At 40.1% G+C, this 24,363-nt stretch overlaps 1 gene segment (V, D, J or C); it reads right to left on the reverse strand.

The window, feature by feature from the left end:
• Nucleotides 1-306: 306 nt before the first annotated feature.
• Nucleotides 307-24,027, reverse strand: LOC123789621 (T-cell receptor gamma chain C region C10.5-like). The segment is given in 7 exon segments: nt 307-881; nt 2,713-2,760; nt 12,221-12,346; nt 14,119-14,448; nt 18,384-18,480; nt 19,083-19,195; nt 23,925-24,027. Coding segments are annotated over 7 exon segments (960 nt in total).
• Nucleotides 24,028-24,363: the final 336 nt, after the last annotated feature.

Consider the following 24,363-nt stretch of genomic DNA (forward strand, 5'->3'; position numbering starts at 1 on the left):
ACATCCACCAGTCATGTGACAGGTTACACTGTCACCACCAGAGCATCTTCAACCAAACGAGTGAATCTGCTGAACTTTGAAGGAGAAATAGCTTGGGCACCTTTACTGGCTGTGGCTCCCCTGGGGCCAGTGCCCCAAAGAAGGCGTCATAAGGAGTATCTCAGGGAAAGAATTAGAAATGTGGAATTGACCATTATTACAACCAATGCTTAAGAGGAAGGCTCAGTTGTCATGTTGTCCCTTACCTAGAACTCTCAGTTAGATTGCACGAAATGAAAGTACATAGAGGCCAAAGCAGACTTTTGATTGCTTTTATTGTGCCTATGATGAAAAACAGTATAAGCTTCAGCTAGCAAGGATGGCGGCTTCCGGGTATGTAAACTAAAAGGCTTCCTGGCAGTCATCTGGTGAAAGAGTCCAGGATGCTGGCTCTACTCAGAGGCATGGGGACTGGGTGTCCAAGGAGCTGGGGGACACTAAGCAGAGAGTGGTGCTGAGGCCCCTGTGGATGGTCCTCCGGCCCCACTCCTGAGTCATGGCAGCATTTGTTCTTGCTGCAGAGTGAAAGTTTCTGTTTGCCCAGCGGTTTGTAAACCCGTTCTACAATAATGACACAAGAGAAAAAGACACATATGAATGGAAATAACCCAATCCCAGAAAGAAAGCCCCACTAGATCCTCACCAGACATTTTTAGGGACAATAGGATGGGGGAAAGTGGAACCTTGTGCCACCATGTGTTAGGAACTCTTCCCGTTGCCATAGAGCGCTGGTCCCCCGAGCAGACAGACGGCCATGATAGTGGAGTAGACCAGGCTCTTCACAAGGAGGAGGACGTAGGTGTAGTAGGCAGACGTGTTCCTGAGCTGCAGCTGTAGGATGTCTGAAAGAAGCATTTTATTAATTTCACATGCTGTTTTGAAAGGCTAAGACTTATTAATGGGTGAGGGGTGACTATATATTTCTGATGACCTAGGTTGAAGTGACACTCTCACACCAGCACAACTGGTAAACACCAACACCACCATCATCACCACCACCACCAAGATAACTCAGAACCCAGTTTGCAGGTCAAGGCAGTCAAAAATCTAAATTTCCAAATTCACCTAGAATTTCCAAAGTATAATAAGTTCCCAAGTAAGGTTGTATTGGTCATGAATGAATCCAGTGGGGAAAAAGAGATTGGTGATAAATAGCTTTTAGCATTTCTTCATCCCCACAGTGTCCCTAAGTACAAGTAAGAGGCAATATCCATTAAGTACAAACTAAATGTCACTTATTTTGAGAACTTTGCGTGCAGAGCTTAATTCTTATTTAATTTTTCAATAACCTATGAGATTATTATTTTCATTCCCATTTTACAGATAAACCGAGGACAGAGAGAGAAGCCATTTGCCTGATTTCATGCAACTAGAAGTACTAGAATCCAGGTTTCAATCCCAGCAACATGGCATTTAAGAACACTTTCTTAACTGCTCTTTAATTGTGCACCTCCACGTGCAATAAATACCCAAGACATCAACATGATTAAGCAAAACTATAAAGTTGGATGATGATGAAGATGATTAGAAGTCCCTTGATAATGAACGTGGAGGGTGGATCGGCAGGGCTAGAACCAATGATCCTCATCACTGCCTTTGTTCATATGTGGGGAGAAAGGGCCAGGAGCTAGTACTTGTGACGTAGCAGCTAAGTGATGACCTAGGCTAGACGTTCCACTTATGCCACGTTATAGTTTCTATAACTGAATTATGTGGTGTTTGTGTAGCTTTTGGTGGGCTTAAAAAATGTAAATCGTTTACTCATATTCACGCAACTGATCATTAAAAGAGTGGAGTTTAAATCCAGTCTGCGGCCCCAGAAGCCTTGAGTTCACACCCCCTCCCCACGTGTGCACCCGCCTCGGGGCGTTGGATTTGGGATTTAAAGGAAGACAAAAAACTGGGTAAGTTTGTGAACTCCTGATTCAGATGGGATGGGTTGAAGCCCAAGAGGAAGCTGTGTGGTATGGAGACTGAATTAATTTTAGTTCATCGCCTTAAGTGCGTAAAATGGGAATAAAATCCTTCACAGTGAGCATTAAGAGAATGAAACAAAATGCACTCACAGCGCAGCACAACGCCTTCTGCATGAGAAGCTCTCAGTGCCAGTTCATGTTATCAAATATGAACAAGAACAGAGGCGTAAAAAATCTAGAAGCAACTTGATAACATGTTTTCCTCAGTCAGTAGAAACAAAGGCCACAGAAGTGAAGTCTTATTTTTGAAAGACTTCAGAACACATCACTGCAGCCCTAATTTATAGTCTTCTCACACCCAAACCAGCATTTACGGTGTGAAGGCAACTCCTGAGAAATGATGGATTGACTTAAAATATCACTCAGTCAGGGCGCCTGGGTGGCACAGCGGTTAAGCGTCTGCCTTCGGCTCAGGGCGTGATCCTGGCGTTATGGGATCGAGCCCCACATCAGGCTCTTCTGCTATGAGCCTGCTTCTTCCTCTCCCACTCCTCCTGCTTGTGTTCCCTCTCTCGCTGGCTGTCTCTATCTCTGTCAAATAAATAAATAAAATCTTAAAAAAAAAATATCACTCAGTCTATTTTGCAAGATCCAACCATTCTGTGGTTTCTCCTTGAAGCCAGGGAAGGTCAAAGGTTATTTGATCAGTAGAAAAAATGCTGTAGCATAATTTAAAGGCAAGCAGACAAAAACTTACCATTTTCATCATTCAGAGCAGCTTTTGTGGAGTTAATGGCAGTGAGCTCTGAAATAATGAGAGCAAGTATTATTCAAGTGTTCATATCCATTCTTTGACATGTGTCTGTGTTGTGGATACATGGATGGATAATCGATAGATAGATGGTAGACAGATAGATAGATGATAAATTGATCAATAGATACAATTTGTCAACAGAGAGGAGAGAGACATCACAAATATTAGCCCCACAAGTCCAGAAATGGTTGGTCTGATTTTATGTAATTCATACATTGTATTTCTGCACATGAAGATGTTGAAATTCATGAATGATGCATTTTTTTCTATTTTTGCCCCACAATTGGAGGGTAAATGCCTAAGACTATCTTGTTTTCCTTCTGTGCTCCCAGCTCCTCGCTCAGACCCTGCTGCACAGTGGGTGATCTATAAATGCTTGCTGAATGGAAAAATAGCCAGAAACAGTGGCTGCTGTATATAGTCCTCGGCACCCACTGCTGACATGAAGGGTTGCTACTAAAATGAATTCATCCAAAGCTAGAATCCACAGCAGAATCTTACATGTTGGAAGGAGTCTGGTTTAGATCAATTTCCCATCTAAGCAAAAGAGAGAGTCCTTACCTTTCCAAAGTGTGCATATTCCCAATATCATCAACTCCCGCACGTGGTTTTCTGGAGTGGTGGGTGGTGTTTGTGGACAGGACAACAATATGAATAAAAGCCAATACCTATTGATTGATTATTACTGTGCCAGGTGCTCTATTAAAGGTTCAAATGTATTATCTCATCTGATCTCCTAGTTACACTGATATGAGCTGAATTTGAAGGGCTCCATGTTACCCAGAAGGAAATAAGATTTCGAGAGTCTAATACCTTGCAGAGAATTATACCAGTGACTGGCAGAGCCAGCACTCAATGGATGGTGGCGGGGGTTTAGATGAGCGAGAGCGTTGGAAAGCACCTTGTAAAACACCTCATAGAAATCGAACGTAACTCCACCATCGTGGACAATCAGACATCATCTCTTCTAGATAGCATAATCTTAGCAAATGACCATTTTATTTTGGAATCTCAGCATTTTTTAAAATTAATTTATTTATTTGAGAGAGAGAGAGCGCGAGCAGGGGGAAGGGGCACAGGGAGAGGGAGAAGCAGAGTCCCCACTGAGCAGAGAGCCCAAAGCAGGACTCAATCCCATGACCCGGGGATCATGACCCGAGCCGCAGGCAGGTGCTTAACCAACTGAGCTACCCATAGCCCCCTAAAACCTTAGCATTACAGTGCCCTTAAAATTGCAGGGATAGAAGGATAGGCCAAGTCACATTGATAGTTGTCTGAATATATAAAGCCTGAGGTGAAAGTTGTATTTATCTACAATGTAGAAACACAAAACAAACAAACAAACAAAAAACACCCAACAAACATACAAAGACAAAATTATTTAAATGATCATTGACCAATGGATACAGAAAGGGAGAGTTGCAAGTTTCTTTTGGTTTGTCTTTTTTTCCGGTCCATGTGTTCTTGTCCACACAGACATGGTTCCGGTGTACAATTTTATGCACGCCACACAATCTTATTTTGGTCTGCCCCTGAAGAAATGGGTTTGAGGTATAAGCTTTGGGGTAAATCCCAAGAAGGAAAACGTTAGTATAAATACGTTCAACGTTAAAAGATCCTCAAGAGCTCACTTGAAAGTGCATTAAATGTCTCTTTCTTTTCCATACAGTGACTGTATTTATCACATTTGAACCTGAAACTAATATAACTCTGTATGTTTACTAACTGGAACTAAAATAAAAATGTAAAAAAAAAAAAGATAAATAACAATCTCTTGTCAGCATGCATTGAATGATGTAAACACAGCAAAGTAACAATTTTCATAATAAAACCTGTATGTGTGCCTAGGTGCCCTTTCTCAATCGAGGTTGGTCAAAAATGTGGACAAGATGAGTTTTATCTCTCTTCAGAATTGCTCCATTGTTCTGTGCTTTCATGTATATACACACATATATACAAGCTTTTGTCAAAAACAAAAGCAACAGAAAACTCCCATGACCAGCGCTAGAAATCTGCTGCAGAATTGCATTAACAGAAATGCCCTTATTAGGGGCGCCTGGGTAGCGCAGTCGTTAAAGCGTCTGCCTTCGGCTCAGGGCGTGATCCCGGCGTACCGGGATCGAGTCCCACATCGGGCTCCTCTGCTATGAGCCTGCTTCTTCCTCTCCCACTCCCCCTGCTTGTGTTCCCTCTCTCGCTGGCTGTCTCTCTCTGTCGAATAAATAAATAAAATCTTTAAAAAAAAAAAATGCCCTTATTAGCTTCGTTGCTATGAGAAGACCTTGGGAGACATTGCTTTCAGAAATAAGTGCCACGTAAAACACATCATATACACAGGAACTTCTCCCTTACCATAATCATCACCATGGAACCTACTATACTTTTTACATTTCCCTGCACACTAGAAAAATCAAAACCTAACAGGATACTTCAGCCCAGTGGTTGCATTAAATTTATGACTTGCTCATTCGCGTCCTCTCTGTTAGCTGTAGAAATAAAAAAAAAAAAAAAACTGGGGCTGTCTGTCTCATCTTACCTTAGTTTTAGGAAAGGATATAAGTAAATACAATAAGTATAAGAATAAATTCATCTATGTTATGTTTTTAACAGCAAGCATTTTCACTGACATAATTTCATTTGCTCTTCATCACAGGTCAGGAGAAACACAGGTAACTGTTTAATCCTAATTTGATCATTGGACAAACTAAGAATCTGGGAAATAAGAAAATATTTAAATGAGTAAATTCTAAAGACCTAATTGGCTATATTTATCAACATATTCATGAATCGGGCATCATCCTATCTAACAAGTAGAGGGGAACTCCAAAGGGCTACAAGAAAGAGGTTTTTCAAGATGGAGAGGGAGTGAAAACAAATTATTAGCAACCATATGATAATTGTCTTTCTCTGCTTGACTTATTTCACTTAGCGTAATTTCCTCCGGTTCCATGCATGTTGATGCAAACAATTATCATATGGTTTCACTTATTTGTGGAACATAAGGAATAGCAGGGAGATCATTAGGAAAAGGAAGGGGGAAAGGAAGGGGGGGAAGCAGAGGGGAAGATGAACCATGAGAGACTATGGACTCTGGGAAACAAACTGAGGGTCTTAGAGCGGAGGGGGTTCGGGGGATGGGCTAGCCCGGTGATGGGTATTAAGGAGGGCACATATTGCATGGAGCACTGGGTGTTATATGCAAACAATGAATCACTACATCAGAAACTAATGAAGTACTGTATGGTGACTAACATATAATAATAATAATAATAATAATAATAATAATAATAATAATAATAATAATAAAGGAGTGCACTTGTGATGAGCATTGGGTGTGTATGGAAGTGTTGAATCACCACATTGTACACCTGAAACTAATATAACACTGTGTTACTAACTGAAATTTAAATAAAAACTTAAAAAAATAAAAATAAAAAAATTATTAGCAAAGAATCCATTGTTTTTAGGCAAGGTCATACTCCTAAGGAGAATGGAGGAGTCAGTCAGTAAGTTCCTAGCGTTGATCAGGAAATTCCCATGTCCACTGGTTACAGGTTCCAGTTCTGGGTGTTGAAACTGCAGCTGGGGAGCTATGAAGCCTTGGTTTACTGACTTGTGGTCTTAAGCTAAGCGAGTATATTTTGAGCCTGTGGTTTTCCTTGTTAACAGCCCTGCCTTTTGATCAGCTTCTCAGCTTAACTGAGCGCTGGGATCAAAATTGAGGCATTACCACCACTCTCAGCAACTGCTCTGAAGTTCTCACAGTATTTGTTGTTCCTCTGGGTGATATTCACAGGTCTTGACCTTTTTGCTTAACCCTTGTGACATTCACGGGTTACCACTTCACCTTTACAGTTTTTGAGTTGGTCATTCTCTTCATTCTTTTGTGATGTTCCAGACTTAGAAAGATCATATGCTTGGAGATTACTGGCTTTGAATTTGCATGTCAAGCTTCTGAGAGAACATAACACACCAAGCAGGTTGTTATGATGCCTCTAAACAGGATAACTCCCCGTGTTTGGAGTGCCATTTGATGCCATGGTCCCCAAGACTCAACGCAATTAAAATCACATAAGCAAGAAATACCCTGCTGAAGGAGCCACTCTTTTAAGCCAAGTGGCTTGGCACCGTGATCTGATCTTACTGGGTTTTAACTTCCCCGGTAGTGTTCATCTGGGTATAGCACGTGGTGTTGCCGACAGCACAGATCCAGCCTTGCTCAGCTGAGTCATAATCCAGGGCTATCTGACTTTCAAGCACTGCTTTGGCCAGAGTCTAAGGACTTTTGTTGGGCAGCCATTGCTTTAGGAGGGATTCTGCAGTGATTTCAAGAACGAAGGAGAAAGTCTTCATCATACCTCATTTACATTTATTCCTAACCAGGGAAGTAGGACCAGGCAAATTAGTGAATCCTGGCGGCTTCTTGGTAGTCATACTAACTCAGGCTGTAGCTTTAGAGGAATCAACCAATGAGGTGTCTTATTTGCCTTGAGAAAACTTAGGAGCAGGTTGAGGTTTTTCTCCTAGCCTGAAATAATAGGTTTCTCTAATTCCAGAGGTTAGCCCCCTTGGCAATGACCTGGGAGATACAGGCCGTTGCCAGAGTAAAGGAAAAGGAAAGAGGGAGAAAGGATTTCATATTTAGTTCAAGTATGACGTCTTGAACCCCTGTTTAGGTGAAAGCAGTCTGTTTGGATGTCAGCTACTTTTCTGTCTCTCCATTTGATTCAGAAAGTCCAGTGTCTGGGCAGACCCAGGTGTCAGGTGGAGACTTCTCTAGGTGTGTGATACGTACAAGGCTCAACCTTTAGTTTTACAGCAGGAGCACTTGGTAAGGTCCCTCTTCTACTAGAAACTTCCAAGGGTATCTTCCTCTGATGATGTGTGTAAAATACCTACTCACCAGGCTGTAACTGTGACTGACAGGATCCTTTTAATTGTGATCTAGGAAGCCTTCCATAACCTGGTGATGACAGGCTTCAGCGTCAGACATTGGAGACTTACTCTAGCTGGTCAGACTAGCAGGCCACACAAAGGATCAGTGGAAGGTTGTACCCTGAGACAATTCCAAGAAATTTTCAAGGTTTTCCAAAAGGCTCCTGTGATTTGCCCAGTGAAGTAGGAGCCTTGGTCACTGAAGATCATAGAAAGCATGCCCCAAGGGGTAAACCCATGTTCAACAGTGTCTTTGGCACAATGAGGGTATCAGCCTCTCAGAAAGGGAAAGGCTTTCACCCATCCGGAAGATATACACATAATGACAAGCACATATTGACAACCCACACTAAGTGGCAGTGGAATGAATCGCAGCTGCAGGTTTTGAAAGGGTTCAGAGAGATGAGACATAAAGGCTCTGGAGAAAAAACAGTTTTTCCAGAATTATGGAACTGACAAATTAGACATTGATGGAAAACCATTTTGTACTTATAGAAGTCTTCCCAGTGATGACCATTTATAATTTGAGTCACTTAAAATGCCCTATGCTGGGTAAAGGATTGAAAAAACAAAAACAAAGAGAAATGGGGTTTGCCAAGGGATCCTGGAGGAACCAAGTGATTGTCCTAGCTTTTCCTTAGCCCTGACTCTTTGTTGAAAACACTGCCATGTTCCCCCACCTTCATTTCTCTGATTCAGAAGCTGACCAGTGCCATGTTACAAGGACATCAGGACAGCCCAAGTCTGGCAATGAGCGGCCATTTTTGTAGAACCAGAATGGACCTTTCCTACTTGTGCCACAATTTCACAAATCAGTATCAAGGAAACTTAGTACGAAGTTTTCTTTGACAATGGTTTCCATGAAATTCGACACACAAAATAAGCCAAACTAGTTTAGCAAATCCTTTGGAATGTTCCAGGTCAAAGATACTTAAGCAGACCAAAATTCCAAAGAAAACAAACAAACAAAAAACCCCAAAAACCATTTGTCCTTTTGGCAAGGAGAAAACCAAATTCTAATGCTGCACCACCTTACTTCTGATTTGAAAATTCTTCATTCCAATCTTAGTCAGCCCTGACCACACGTAACATTCCCGTCCTAACTTCGCCTTTGTATGAACCTCTCCATTTTTCCCTTTTATACTCAGATTTTGTCCCCAGTTCACCCTCTCTAGATGACCAGTCTCCCTTTTAGAACAAAATCCCACTTTCTCCCCTCAAAAAATATATTTCCATTCCTCATACTTTTTCATACTAAAAGCACACATCTTATTTTCTTTGCATTCCACGTTGTTTCCCATATTATTTCCAGTAGTCCGTACTACATATATTAGAATTCTTAACCATTAGAAACCTTCATTTTTATAAAAATCTAGTAAGCAAGCAGTTGTGAACTTTTGTTCACCAACATTTTTTATATGCCAAATTTATGAATACATTTCATAATTTCTAGAAAGGTGTGCTTCTTCCTAAAACAGTCTTTCAGTAAAGCACAAAATATGAATATGACCAGGCCCAGATTTATCTTCAGTTCCTCTGCAATAAGGAAACCAAAAGTAGATAAACTTTGTTTATTCCTTAATACTTTAGTATTTTATGTTGCTTGGAAATGATCTAGATACTTAATAAATATAACTTAATTTAACAAGTGACCTATCTCAGCAGGACCTTAAGGTTTTAAGTCCCGTCCCCCCAAATTTGGGAGATGATTTAAAATGTTAGCTAAAATTTTGTATTTTTTTTTACATCTCTTCAATGTACTTGTTCCTAACAGTTTAGCTGAGATTACCTATAAAAACTTGATGAGACATAGGAGGGATGGGTGAAACAGGTGATGGGGATTAAGGGGTGCACTTGTCCTGATACACACAGGTGATGCATGGAGGGGTTGAATCACTATATTGTGCACAGGAACCTAATATACCATGGTGTGTTAACTAGCTGGAATTAAAATTTAAAAAATCTAAACACCTTATGAAACATCAAAGTCCATGATTCTCCCAAGCTATTTCCTGTAACATTTTGTAACAGAGATCACACCTACTTACTTGAATTTTAGTAAATCCAGGCACCTGAAATTTCTAATTTCAGTGTTGATAAAGGAATAATGATATGCCTATTTTACTTAGTCCCACGAGGGAAATTTGCCCAGATCATGCAAAGTTGAAACACATGGGGGTCAGTTTCTATCTTCCTGAGCGTTTTAGAATGCCCAATCCTTATAACGGCTGATACTCAAACCAAGGAAATAGAGCTCTTTACAAATTAATTTTGGCAAAACCATCTAGAGAGAAAAATATCACACATTGACAATGTATATTTATTGACTCACAGACTGGTGCAAAGACTCTAGAGCCACTAATATTTATGGAGAAAATGTTAAGATCTGCATTTGTCTCTGGAATTATTAAGGAGACTGTGCTAGAGGTTAGGTACAAGAGCCCTTTAAGCTGTTTGTATTTTAAAAAGGCCTCTTTCCCTGGTTTCCCTCAGTCCCAGGCATTTGTGAGCTATGTTTACATTTCAAAGACATGATAAGATGTATAACCTTTAAGGACAGAGAAAGAAAGCAATTTCCTCCAAGAAGGACTTTGCTTTCCTAAAGCCAGTATTTATAAGCCCCCTTTGATAAACAGGAGAAGTTTGGGGATAGGTAAAGAAATAGGTGGACTTTGAATTGCCTCAAAGCTGCATTTCAGGTTCTATTAAGATTTGTGAGGACAGTTGCTCTCATTTTCTCAAAGACTTGGATTTACGTGAAATGACATCAGGTTGGTCCAATCTATCCGAGCACATGAGCCTCAATGTGCTTCCTTCCCTCTGGGTGCATAGTTTTAATTTTAAGTATTTCTGGCAGATGGAATAACCCCGCTTGGATATAAGATGGGTCCCCAAAGAGGGTGCAAAGGATATCACCCTCCCAAGATCCAGAGTCCCTCGCAGTGAGAGCCGAAGGAAGGAACCAACCAGCCGCAGGTCCTTGGCGGACAGAAAGTTAAGAGCAGTCATGCGGGACGTCACCAGAAGGAAGACAATAGCCATCTCTGCGAGAGAAAGGATCAATAGCAATGGGTCTGGATTTGGAAAGGATGGGACAATGTGAAATTTTATTTCCTCTCTGGACCAGGCACATCAGACAGGGATTCAGAAAGAGCTGATTCTGCTAAGGGTTTCCACCCTTCACTGGCTTCTGCCAATTATTTCAGGACCCCTTTTGCAGGCCCTGGAATTTACCAGAATTTCCACTCAGCTGTTTAAGGGAATAATGTACCAGTTTGCCAGAAACCACCCAGTTTCATCAGCTCTGGGAGGGGCTCATCTGGGGGCTCTCCTATGGAGGTAGATATGGGAGTGTCTGTAAGGCCATGAACTTGGCAGACTTCTGTTTATGGCTGTAGTCTTTTCAGAGTGGAAAACAATTCAGACTAGAATGAGAGCTCCAAGGAGCAAAGAGGGGAGCAGGAGGAGTTCCATCAGTCTTAGAGTCTTTTGTTTTAGGTTCCTCTTCCACGGTTAATTTTTCATTAGCCTTCTGCAGTGAGTCTTTCCATGAAACGACCTTGGAATGGTTAACCTTTTGGAGGCTTCTAATAGGGGAACCCTTGCTTTTTAGTGCACTTCTTAATGATCTCTAATTAAAAAATGCCCCATTATGGCCATTGTGTTTCTAGTTGTCATTGCCCTGAGGTCTGGGAGCAGTTGGGTAGGACACTAGCTTCAAATGGAGTTAACCCACAGCCCAGTGCAGCCCTATCCTGCTGCAAATGAGTTATATGCCACATTTCTAACCGGCATTATTTTGGGTTCTCCAACCTGATGGTTACCCAGCCAGTTCCCCAGAACACATAACAAGCTTTTAAGAATTTAAGGATCCCATTAGCTAAGACATGGGCTTCTCAGAGCCAAACTAACCCATGAAAGGGATGTGTCCTTGAATTGGGGGTTGTGTGTTTTATAGGGTAGCTCCTTGCACAGAAGTTTCCTTGAGGTTGATGGGTGACCTAGTGCTGATCCAACCCATTTCCTGACCAACTCATACTGTCAGGGGAGTGTTCTTGAAATAGCAAATGCTCTTACAGCCTCTAAATGCTTGACTTGTGCCTACCAATTTTTGTGGCTTTTTCCACCTTTCCCTATTAGCAGTAGCCTTTATCTACATGAATGAAGACAAACGTTTATGTGCACATTAGTCTATGGGCAGTAAGAGACGTTACTGAGTTCTGGCCACAAGAAGACTCTGTGTGTACTGCCAACAATTCTGGAAACTTGCCGATGTTTCCATCTGGGGAACTTGATCTGAAAGGTTAGGGCTTGGCTCTGGGCAGACCCTTCGGCCAGTTCAGTTGGACCTTGAGCAAATATGCCAGCTCAACAGGGCTCCAGACATACCTGCTAGCTCCCCTGAACACTGGCGTAACACTCTGCCAGCCCAGGCCGGCCTGCCCTGTAAAGTGAAGCCAATTAGATTAGGATTCAAGCACAAAGAGAGTGGAGCTTAGAACCAAAAAGAACTCACCCACAGCCCTTGGAACAGGTGAGAAAGATCGTGAATTCAAAGGGCTCGCAGTAACCACCTCTGTGTTTTGCTTTGTCTCTGAATGGCCCTCGGAGTCCACTTTGGATCCCATCACTGCCATCAAACCTGTTAAAGACCAAAAATTCAACCACGTAAATGTTAAAGATCTAAAGGCTGTATTAATCCATTTACGAATCACACAGCATCCCAGTTGGCAAGTAGAAGAGAGCTCCAGAGGACTATAGGAAAGGAAGAGGTTTTAACAATTGAGAGGGAGGGGAAAAAAGGAAAAAATGAGCAAAGAATCCATTGTTTTAGGCAAGGTCGCCCTCCCAAGGGGAAGGGAAGGTGTCAATCAGGAAACTTCCTGGGGCTGACTAGGAAATTCCCATGTGAACTGGTCAAAGTTTACTCTTCTGGGGGCCGAAATTGTCCTTGGGTTTGGTATTAAGTCTTGGTTTAGCGACTTGGGTCCATAAGCTAAGTGTTGCCATTTTGTGTCTGTGGTTTTCTTTTCAACAGACCCAAGAAGGTGAAGATTGACTTCAGATATTTAGACTTGTATATAGAAAGCTCTCCATGGGTCTTGTTATGTGCTTGTTCCCCACAGCTAAAAAGTGCTGTGAACCACAGGGAAAAGTACAAACTGGTTTCTTCTTATGGGCCCTCTGGGACCATAAGATATTAATGCCAGGACTTGACTTGACTTCTGAGTCTAGTGAGTTAATGGATGACAGTGGGACCCGGGTACATTCAGCTATCTGCCCACACTGTCTAAATACGTCCAGCATTTGCACCAGAGGGACTACTTTGGGACACCATGCCTGATCATGAGTGACCCTATGTGATTAGGAAAAGGATATTTGCTTTAAGTTAGTGACCCTCCTTGGGATAATAGTTCATCCTGCATCCCATCCAGCCTGGCACATGCTACCTCTGTAATATTTGCTGAGCAGCATTTGCCCGTGGTAAGAAATGCATTCACTGTGTAGGATGGAAGAATGTTTATACATGTGAACCTCACCCAAACTTTCCTTACCAAATTTCACCTTATGGTGGTATATAAAATTCAAATCTAAAAACTCGAGACCATATTAAAACCTCGGTAACCAAATTACTATTTCTGGTTGATCTGGGATCTGGCTCCCTCAAATGAACAGCATTTTTTTCCCGTATCTCTCATTGTTTGTGGGCTATACTCTGCATAGAGCAAGATTGAAGTGAGAAGGACTTTGACTGCTGAGTAGAACATTGTCAAAAGATGCATAATTGTTCTTATTTCTGAATCAAGTAAAATCATCAAAAGTGGACTCTCTTTTGAGCATTCACAGCATGTGAAGTTGCCAGGTGCTTTCACATGTATTGTTTCATTTAATCCATGAAATGACTGTAAAAAACATCACTGTGACATTAACATTTTGGATGATGAAACTGAGGGGAGAAAATCTAAGTGAATTGCTCTTTTTCTTTTTCTTTGTATGTTCCAAAACCCATACTATTTTTATAAAGAAGATTTATTTATTTTAAGAGAGTGAGAGAGCGAGCACGGGGAACGGGGCAGAGGGTGAGAAACTCAGACTCTGTGTTGAGTACGGAGCCAAACACCAGGTTCGATCTCAGGACCCTGAGATCATGACCTGAGCTGAATGAAGAGCCAAACACTCAACCAACCGAGCCCCATAGGCACCCCCAAATCCCATACTATTTGAATTCTATGGGAAAATTGCAGGGCATTGATGCTACCATGAAAGCAATATCATTAGAGAAAAATTTCGATTTGCTTGTTTTCATTAATACTTGTTAGAAAATACTTGATAGAAAAAGTTTTCCCTTTTGAAACAAAGGGTTCTGGTCATGTTTATATGTACATGGTTATAGTCATGTTTATATGTACATACCTTTATTTACTGGAGGAAAAAGAATCTCTTGATTAACCCCTCCTATATCACTCTCGTGGTTGACGATACATTTGTGGTCTTTATCCATTGACGCTCCAGTCACGGTCAGCCAGCTGAATTTCATGTATGTGTCGTTAGTCTTCATGGTGTCTCCCTGCTGGGATGTCAGAACTGTTTTGCCATTCTTTTCTTTCCAATCTATCTTAATAACATCAGGGAAAAAATCCTCAAGAAGACAAAGATATGTTCCAGCCTTATGGAGCACTCTCTCAGCAATCGAAGGAAGAAAAATTGTGGGCTTGGGGGAAATGTCTGCATCCGGACTTTTATCTGTTGGAGAAAATGGAATGACAATTAAAACATAATTGGGGGAAAACACAAACATGGTGTGGTTAGAACCACCCAGCACATAGTGAAAGGAAAGAATTCGTGCTATGGAATTAGTGCCTACCCTGGACTTTCAGCCACAGTGGGTTACGAGGTGCTTATTTTCTTAGTTTCCATGAGAAAAGAGGTTCTAGAGGTTATGTAATTTCCCCAAAATCACAGCTATTAAGTAGCAGAGCCTGGATTACTACGTGGAAGCTTTATAAACAATACATAGTCACTTGTTCAAATGTGAACCTATTTCCACGTATACTTGACAATCTATCAAGCTGACCTTAAGCTTCAAATACAGATCCCATGCCCACTTCTGATACTGGAGTTCTCCTCCCTGATTTCTGATTTTATAGAATATCTCCTTCTCACTTCTGAACCACTGCAGGGTTTTGAGTAGGCGAATGTTTAATGCTGCACCTCCAAATTATTTACAATGCCTGAAATTTAGAAACAAAATGGCCGTATTTCCAAAGCTTCTTTTTAAAAATATTATTGATTATTTACAGAAATGTTCTTATAGTAACATAATCAAGTAGTGCACAGGTCAAAATTTCATTTTGCTTTGGGAATGTTCACTAAAAGTACACTTTATATTGGAATTTCATTTGAAGTTGAAGCACAACTAAGAAGACACCATATTTGACCCTTAGCATCTCCCCCCAAATCTGAATCTGCCCTACAAGCCTGCTGAACTTGGTGTAGGACCCCTCAATTTTCTTTCATTTCACCTGCTGAATAAAGTCATATCTAGTGGTGTCATGTTAACAATTATGGTCAGAGTTCCTTGCAGACATAATGTCAAATTATATAATGAAACATCATGGTTTTCAAGAGCTTGTCACTTGAAGGCTGGAATGGTCCTTGGTTATATACTTATTATTAATTAATGATTTAAATTATAAACAGTAGAACTCTTTCCAATTTGAGTTCCAACTGAAACACAAATGCTGTACTGATTTTCTTTTTTAACTAATTTGGAGTTAGAAAAATAATTACATGCGCAACTTCCTAAGAAAAGAAGAATTGTATTTTTCCTTTGAGAAGAAAGGGGGAAAAATTCTTCAGACTTATTGCCTGTGCACCAAAATTCCTGATTTTATATGAGTAAGCAAACAATGATGAGTTTTTTTTATTCATTCTGTAAATAGATATTAGGTCATAATGTGCTTGTTTTAATTTTGTACATATTCCTTATAGTGCCAATAGTATTTTATTGATTATATTGAAAAGACACTGTATATTTCCTCAACCACATACTTTGTTTTTAATTTAAAAAGCATGTTATATAAAGCAAGATTTATTTTTCAAAGTACATGGTATTCACATAACTTTTGCTTCTAGTCAATACATGAAAGAATCTAGTTTTCATCTTAAAAAGTCGTTTTTGATAAGAATACTTCGGATTCATCATACTAAAGAACTTGAAAATCAAATGATGAACTTGGAAAATTCTGGATGGTAAGACACTATGCTTACTTTCTGTCCCTTTTCCTTAGCTAGAGCCCTGAAGTTTCATTCTTTTCAGGATAGAAGGTATCTTGAACTTGCATAACTTTCTCAATGTGATAGTTAACTAAGCATTAAATAGTATTCTTGATTATATATGGTTAGTGCCCATATTTTACATAATTATATTACACGGTTTTTCTTTCAACATTTTTTTTTTAAGATTTTATTTGTTTATTTTAGAGATAGAGAGAGCAGCGGGGAAAGCGCAGACGGATAGGGAGAGAGAAAATGCAGAAAAGTCTCTACGCTCAGCCTGGCATCAAACATGGGACTCAGGGCTCAGTCCCACAAACCTGAGGTCATGACCTGATGCTTAATGGAAATAGCCACCCAGGTGCTCCTCAACATTCTTCATTAAACTTATTAAAGTGTTATTTTTGGCCGCAAACATTTCATTGACGTGTAACATAGAAACCAGTTTACAAAATAAATAAATATTCTAATACAGATGTGTATGTTCATAAAAAATTCTCAGGTAAATTGCCTGAGTTGTATATATTTGGTGAATGTAAAGCACTATGACTTTTATGTAAATTAACCACAGCAACCACATTTTCAATTAAGTGTGGCATTTCAAACACCTGCAGTGGGCCTTCATGGTGGAGTGATTAGATCAATGGCTGGTGGCCTTGTCCTCCAAGCCTCCTATTGTCACATTAGATCACTAGACATGTCACCTGCCTGACCAGGTCTGCTGAAGGTCACCATCTGTGAATGACATTAAATGTCATGGAGCCCATAGTAATGGTGCAGTGGGAGCATGAAATGTGTTTGTTAAAGACCATTTCTTGCATTTTATAAAGTGAATGCAGAAGGCCTCTTGCCTTGGGCTCCCTGCTCAGTGGGGAGTCTACTTCTGCCTCTGCCCCTCCCCCCAGCTCCTGCAGGTGCACTCCCTCTCCCTCAAATAAATGAAAAATAAAACGTTTTATTAAAAAAGCGAATATTTGACTTTATATGTATATTAGTGTTATTTTACATATTCAATTATAAAACCTCTCCCTTGTTTACACCCAGACATTTGCACCAAAAAATGAGAGATCAACTTATGTTGAGAGTAACAATATATGAGGTACTGCTTACTACATTCTACTCATTTTTAGAAACATGTAACAATGAATCTTAGAAATTGAAAGTATTCTGCAAATACTGACCAGTTGTTCTAAAGTGACCTGTAGACTAGATCATAATGAATACAATTTTCTGTACTCCTGATTTAAAAAGAACTCCCCTGGGTGATAATTGGAATTTGTAGAACGGACTTTTTTAATGATGACCATGTCCCATCCTATGTAGTAATTTGATTTAGTTCCACAACGTGCACTTGAGATGGTTCTTACCTTGACAGACTGAATGGATGGAAATACAGCAAATGTTAACAGAATAAGTGTCGTTATAAATTTTAAATTTTTTTCTCTTTTCCAATTTTTCCCTAATGGGCATGTATTATTTTTATACTTTTAAGAAAGCAATCACCAGTGAATCAAAATTTATTTGTTGAAGGATGATTATACAGAAAGTGATAGATCCAGAACCACGGTCCATATTTTTCTCTGCACCTCGCTCTCCTAAAAAACATTTTCAGGACTTTGTGAATTACATCTGTGTTACCATTATTTAATTAGATTGCTAGAATTTACATTGCAGTCAGTTGGAGAAAAAACTGGGACTAGAAGGTTGCTTTTCAATGTATGAACTCATCTGTGCCTCTGATCACTCCCAGAAAGACACCAAAATATATCTTTCCTTTCACTTTTCCAATGTTTCACCAGCCTTGTGAAAATTCTTTGAAAACATACTTATTTGACTAGATCCTATAGGGTAGAAACATCCCTGTGACACTTTCTCCCTCATCCAGGCAAAATTTCATGTCTAAGTCTAATGAAGAATGAACAAAGTTACTAGACCGAATTTGGAAAAAAACTAACCCAGCTTATGACCTTCTTGGATACATTTGTGCAGTTAAATATGTCGATACCTGATACAAATCGCCTTCAGACAAAATGGCAAGTTTATCAATTTTTTGTTCTTTTTTCTTTTCCTTTGGTATTTTTGGAATCTAATAAATAAGATACACAAATTTCTTTACGAATCTTTCAACACAGAAATCCCTACGGGACCTCACATCTACACCCTGTAGGGACCCCAGTTGCTCTAGCTGGTTAGCTCCTTGTTAATGTCCTCCAGGCTAGCTCAGGCAGCAACTACCCCAAGGACTGGGACAGAGTCACCTACCTCTCCAAGGATCCCGCTGCTGTTTGTGACCAAACTGGGACCAAATCCTAGAATTCTGGGCCAGCACCAGCACCTAGCCTGCCCTCCCTGCCTCAACTGCCTTCCCCTACCTAATAGGGAAGAATTAAAAAATATTTTACCTGTAACCCTGAGAATTGTGCCGGGACCAAACACTTTGTAGTCCCAGTTGTACCAATCCACTGTCTGAAAAGCTTTTACAGAAATCTCCCTTTGTGCCTTTTTTAAGATTGCGCCATAATTTTTCAATATTTATATAAATATATATAAATAGGCACCGCTGACATTAAACAAAAATGAATCTCAAGCAAAGTCACATTAGATACAAACATAGTCAAGAATGGATGAACTGACCCTCTCTGCCTGGACTCACTTACAGGCATTGGAGAGCCTGATTTTACCTTTTCTCACCATTTTCCTGAAACTGCTAAATCTTTTTTCTTAAAAGGTTTTCATGTATCATATCAGCTCTTTTCCTAGAGTGTAATTTACAGTTACTATTTCTATGATTTTAACAGAGGAACAAAAATAGACATAATATATTTTAATATTTAATATATGAACATTCAATATTTTATAGGTATTTTTTTATTTCTACACATTGAGGGATAGATATCTGGTTTGATTTTAAAGTAAGATCTTTCCAGAATTCAATCCCCACTGAAACTAATCCAGATGAGTTGTTAGAGTCTCAAATCGTAATGATGATCTCTTAACCTATTTATTCCTGAAAGACTGCTCTTTTGGACTTGATGATACCCTTAGAGTTTTCAGGGCACTGATTTGAATCCTGAGCTGCTCCTCAGAGGACCCTGTCTGGCCTGGTCTCTCTGCAGCTGTCCCAGCAGGAGTGCAGACAGCTCTAGTTCTGCAGCCGAGTCCTGCATGTAGGACAACTGCTCCCGTTCTGCCAGCTTCCATATTTCCAGCAAATCTGATGCCAGAAAGAAGGTTGAATGGAACGGTGTCAAAAAGACTTGTCATTTTATAGAAATACCCTAAGAATCACATTGAGAATATAACAAATGTATATTCAACATGACGTACTTGATGTCTTCTAGGCAGAGAGGCAATTTTAGTGCCATGATTAGAAGCAGAAACATTGTTCTCTGCATGAGCAGTCATACAAATTATGAGCTACTAATAGTTAAACATTCAACTATACAGTCTATTTAAAAGGTCAGACTACAAAAGAGTATATATTCAAAATATAGTTATGGTTTAATGTTTCTAATGCATATAATGGTATAGACCATGCACTAAGGAACAAAAAGTATCTATTGGGTCCTAAACTTTGTCACACTAACTAGCCATGTGAATTTAGGCAAGACAGAGCTCCCTAAGCCTCAGTTTTCCCATCAGTGAAATTGGAATAAGAAGATTCCATGTATAGTGCTCTTGAGGATTGAGATAAGGCACAGAAACTAGGCAGTATGTTATCTGATTTAATAAATTTTAGCTAATACTATTATTGTCTCTAATTGAATGGTTTGGGTCCCCTTTATCAAATTTTCCACTAAAGAAATATATAGATTTTATAAGCAATAAGTATTTATTATATAAATTAAGAAAGCAAAAGAGCTCATGAATCCAAGACATTCTATGTCTCTGGCAGTCACAGGCCAAAGATCATGGGGCCCAATCAAGCCAGCATCTGGAATACTTATCCACTAGGCTACAAGCTTATGAGTGTTGAGGACTGTGTCTTTAGCGTCCAGAATAGAAACTGTCTTTCAGTAACTATTTGCTGAGACAATAAATGAACCAACAAGGATGTAAAGCCATGCTGACAGCCTCTTTGCATGGACACTGGAACAGAAATGATTTGCTGAGCTCACAAATTCCATTAAACTGGACCATCTCTAGGCAATATCACAAGAGTCACAATAGCACAAATTCTGACCAGCCTCAGCCTACCCACTAAGAAGCTAGAATAAAAAGAATATGTTGATTTATTGATGTTCTGTAGTCATCCACTGTAAGCGTTAAATTTTTTGCACTGCACTTAAAGACGAGATCGAAAGCAATCACACAGGTTTTGCAGGTTATTAGAGAAAGGAGCACAATTGACTAATAAAGGCGCAGTGTTAATACTACAGCTGCTTCATCAAAGTATTCCTCACTTAAAGAGCATCTACAATAAAAACATCTTGAACTTACACAAATAGTTCACAGACACGGTCACAGAAATATTTTAATTTCAAGCCTGCATCTATACTTTTGTGTGTATATTGTCTAAAAGTAGAATTTCAATCTGCTTGCAAGCAGGAAAGTAAATAAACCATTTACAAAGTAGTTTTGTTTCAAGATATAGCGACCAGTAGCTGCAAAATTGCTGTCCAAATGCTAAATTGATTCGGCATTGTTTTTTCTAAAAAGCATCTATCAGTTTTTCATTCACAGGATCTAAAAGGAACAAAGTTACTTACCAGGAGGCGTTACTGTGAGCTTAGTTCCTTCTGCAAATATCTTGATCCAGCCTGGTTAGAGGTTCTCACACTGGTTAGAGCTTCTACAAAAAAGTCAGCCTTCTCCTGAGCTTCATGGCAGGACCAGCGGGTAGAAACCTTGTACTGGCAATCTGATCTTTTGAAGGAATTGAAAGTTCTTGAATATAAGCTTTGCGACATCTGATATTTTATTAGTTTTTCTCAGAACAAGTGACCCAAATGTCTGTTTTGATGGAGGCAGTAGTCACAGAAAAGTGCTGGTAGAAAATGGAAGCAATGAGAGCAAATAGAGAGAAAGAAAGAAAGAACGAACGAAAGAAAGAAAGAAAGAGAGAGAGAGAGAAAGAAAGAAAGAAAGAAAGAAAGAAAGAAAGAAAGAAAGAAAGAAAGGAAGAAAGGGGGAGAGAGGAAGAAAGAGAAGAAGGAAGGAAGGAAGAAAGGAAGGAAGGAAAGAGAAAAGGAAAGGAAAGGAAAAAGAAAATAGAATAAAAGAAAGAAAAAGAAGAGATAGGGACCAAACGGTAAATGATCTACTTTTCTAAATTACCAGAAACATTGTCCAGAGAATTAAGAGGTTTTGCTTTCCAGGTGCTCAAGTGTGTGAAACTGCTCAGAAATGCATCAAAGGAAAAGCCCTTCTGTTCTCACGAACGCCAGGCTGCTGTGTCAGCAGTTTGGGACTGTATTTCTGACAGAGGATACGCCTCAATAACTGAAAAATCGAACAGGCCAACAGAAATATACTTGAGAAATGTGAACAATGGTTTCCAATTTTTAGTAAGCCACTTGTACCATTTGGAAACACTAATCTTTACCGCGCAAAGAGTACAAGAAAATAATTACCTTGATGACAATATTTTCCTGGAATGAAAAAAAAAATTGTAGAATTCTATCTCCCATAGAAAAATAGATTCTTTATTAAAACTCAAATTGGAAAACAAACCCAGTTCTCTGCTAGGTTAAAAGAAGAAGCCTCTTGGATGCTCTTCTGTGATCATTGGAAATGCATTTGTAGCTCTGCCCCTATGGTTAACTAGCTTTGGACAAGGCATTTTCCATCCCCGGACCTCCATATCCCATTTGCTGTGTGGGCATTAGACTACATATGTCCAATGGGCCCTTCCTGTCCCCCCAGCTTATGAACCCGTGATGAAGAGCAGGAAAGGGTCTGCTGTGGTTGCTCAAGTGAGAAAGGACTTGAGGGTTAGTAATGGAGAAGGATTTCTTACAGGTCCCCTCTGACTGTGTGACACTGTGAGATCCCAGCAGGCACAATAGCAGGGGGCTTCCTCAGACTTGAGGAATTTAAGGATTATCAGGAAAAAGAGTCCTTTGTCTTTCCTATCGGTGTCCCAGCAGGAATTGGGCTGGTATTGCTTGTAATCTTGCATGAGTCATCCAAGATTCATTTCAGGGACTCTTCTTTTTGTTGGTACCATGGCACCTTGGCCTCCTCCATGGAAAAGCTAGGGAGCTTGCAACATATATGCAATGTTCTGTATGGTGTTTGGGAAAAGGAGACTTGATCCTGAGAGATTCTAATTTTTGTATTTCTTTGAAAAGCAAAGGAGAGAAATCAGAGGCACTTGAACAAGTTGATAGTTGGCATAAAAACAGTGAACAAAGAAGGAATATAGACAACCCAAGCCAAAGACACATGTCCATCCATGCAGTTGGCATTGTCTCTGGCTAGTAAGAATTTTCTCCAAGAGGGGGCATGCATCAGGACTGGGGAGGCAGTAGCAACCCTGTTCTTCAGCGGCAAGGACAGGGGAGAAAGGTTTGCTTTAGAACCAAGGAAAGACCTTCTCAGTAAGATCTGTCTCAGTGTTATTTAATATGTCCCTGGTGTAAAGAACTCTCAGATCCTAGAAGACCTCACCAAAACACCGTGTTGTAATAATTCACTGTTATCTTCCTTTTGGGGGCAATACCTCACAGTTTTCCTTTAGGTTTTGCTTCAAACACACCTATCCTTGAGCACTTTTTCTAAGTTATGGATTTCTCACCATATTTGGCAAGAGTGTGGGGAACTATGAGGCTATCATGAAAATTGGCAGAAAAGTAATACACACGCTGACCCTTTTCCCTTCTCTCTTTACCCTGGGAAAATACAATGAATACATAAAAACTTATTGGTACTGAAAAAAATAAAAGAAAAGACTTATTACTATGAGATAATAATCCCACAACTTTATGAAGAAATATATACATTTTATAGATCAGTAGTTTGGAGAAAGTTCACAAATTTGGGGGGATGTTAACAATTGCTGTAGTTTTTGCTTTAGATGCTATGATGTTCCTATACTCTGCTGTGAATGAAGAAAAATCTTGGAGGAAAAAAATTGTATTATTACCCTGGACTCTTTTCCTATTCACAATTCTTAGCTTTTCAAAATGAAGCAAACCTTACTGTTGTTTGGAGGACAATATAAGATACGACATTTAAAGAGTCTCTGAGTTCCTGTGTTAGCTGAGATGGCTCAGTGAAGCAGTTTAGTTGTGATGGGAAAGGACACAGTGATGTGTTGACCCTGTGCTAGACTGTCCTCTATGGAACCTCCTTCGGTCCCCAGCAACGCTATGAAAAAGGTTATGTAACTTGCTTGGATGGTGCTGTCAGTTAAGTGGCTAAGCAGGTATTCAAACCTAGTTCTCTACCACTCCAAAGGCCTTGTACTTTCCATCATTCATTCATTCATTCATTCATTCATTCATTCACTCATTTTGAGTCCACACCATTGTGCACACTGGTATGGCTTGCTTCCCAGGAAGCTTCTTATAATGGAGAGGCAGAGAAAATTCACACTTCCTGAAGCCAGTCTCCTCCCCAGAGAGGTAAGTATAGAAGATAAAGTGACCTTGGGTCACGTGGGGTTGGGTTAAGTAGTCAGGGGTTAGACTGGGTTTGAAGTTTATTGTTGCTATGTTACCAGGGTTGAAATTTGTTGTTGTCAGAGTTGAGACACTTAAAAATCCTCTAGTTCTGCTTTGTCTTTGTCTCTTCACTTGTCTTTGAGTCTTCTCCTTGTTCTGCTCCCCAGAGAGATTCTGTCTCTTGAAGCTCTCTCAGCTCTATTCCACTGTTACTCTTACTCAAGGTTTGCCAGCATGGCGGTGAAAGGTCAGGAATGGAGACATTCTCTGGTATTTTTATTAAGTCTCAATTTTAAGCAGATACAGTGAAACTAGGTCTTAAGGATGTGGCCTCACAAGTACTCCTGCCTCTTTTCCGGAAGTGGAGCATTTTCAATCCCCGTCCCCTCCCCAGCTGCAGGAGGTTCCCACCTACTTCAGGCTGTAGTTTGGTGCCCATCCTATTGCAGAAGAAATTGTGTTACTTTTGGACAGAAGGAGATGTTCTGGGCAAAGTTTCAGCGGCTGCCTCCTTTGCCTTCGCTCAACTGCAGTGTCCTTCCCCGGCACATGAAGTCACTTGTTTCTACCGTGGTGATGGTGTAGATTAGGTCCGGGTGGATTTAGCCCTGACGGTTGTTTCCCTCCCGCAGCACCAAGGGAAGCTCTCTCTTGATTGTCCTTGATCTTCCCTGCAAGAATTTTGCGGGGTGTTGGACAAGAAGCTTGCAAGGTGCTCGGAAATACCTTATATGTGGTCTCCTTGGGTTCACACTCTCTCATTGGTCCATAGTCA

The sequence above is a fragment of the Ursus americanus genome, chromosome 3 (assembly GCF_024610735.1).
Source record: "Ursus americanus isolate L20-20 chromosome 3, mUrsAme1.1.p, whole genome shotgun sequence".
Classification (NCBI taxonomy): domain Eukaryota; kingdom Metazoa; phylum Chordata; class Mammalia; order Carnivora; family Ursidae; genus Ursus; species Ursus americanus.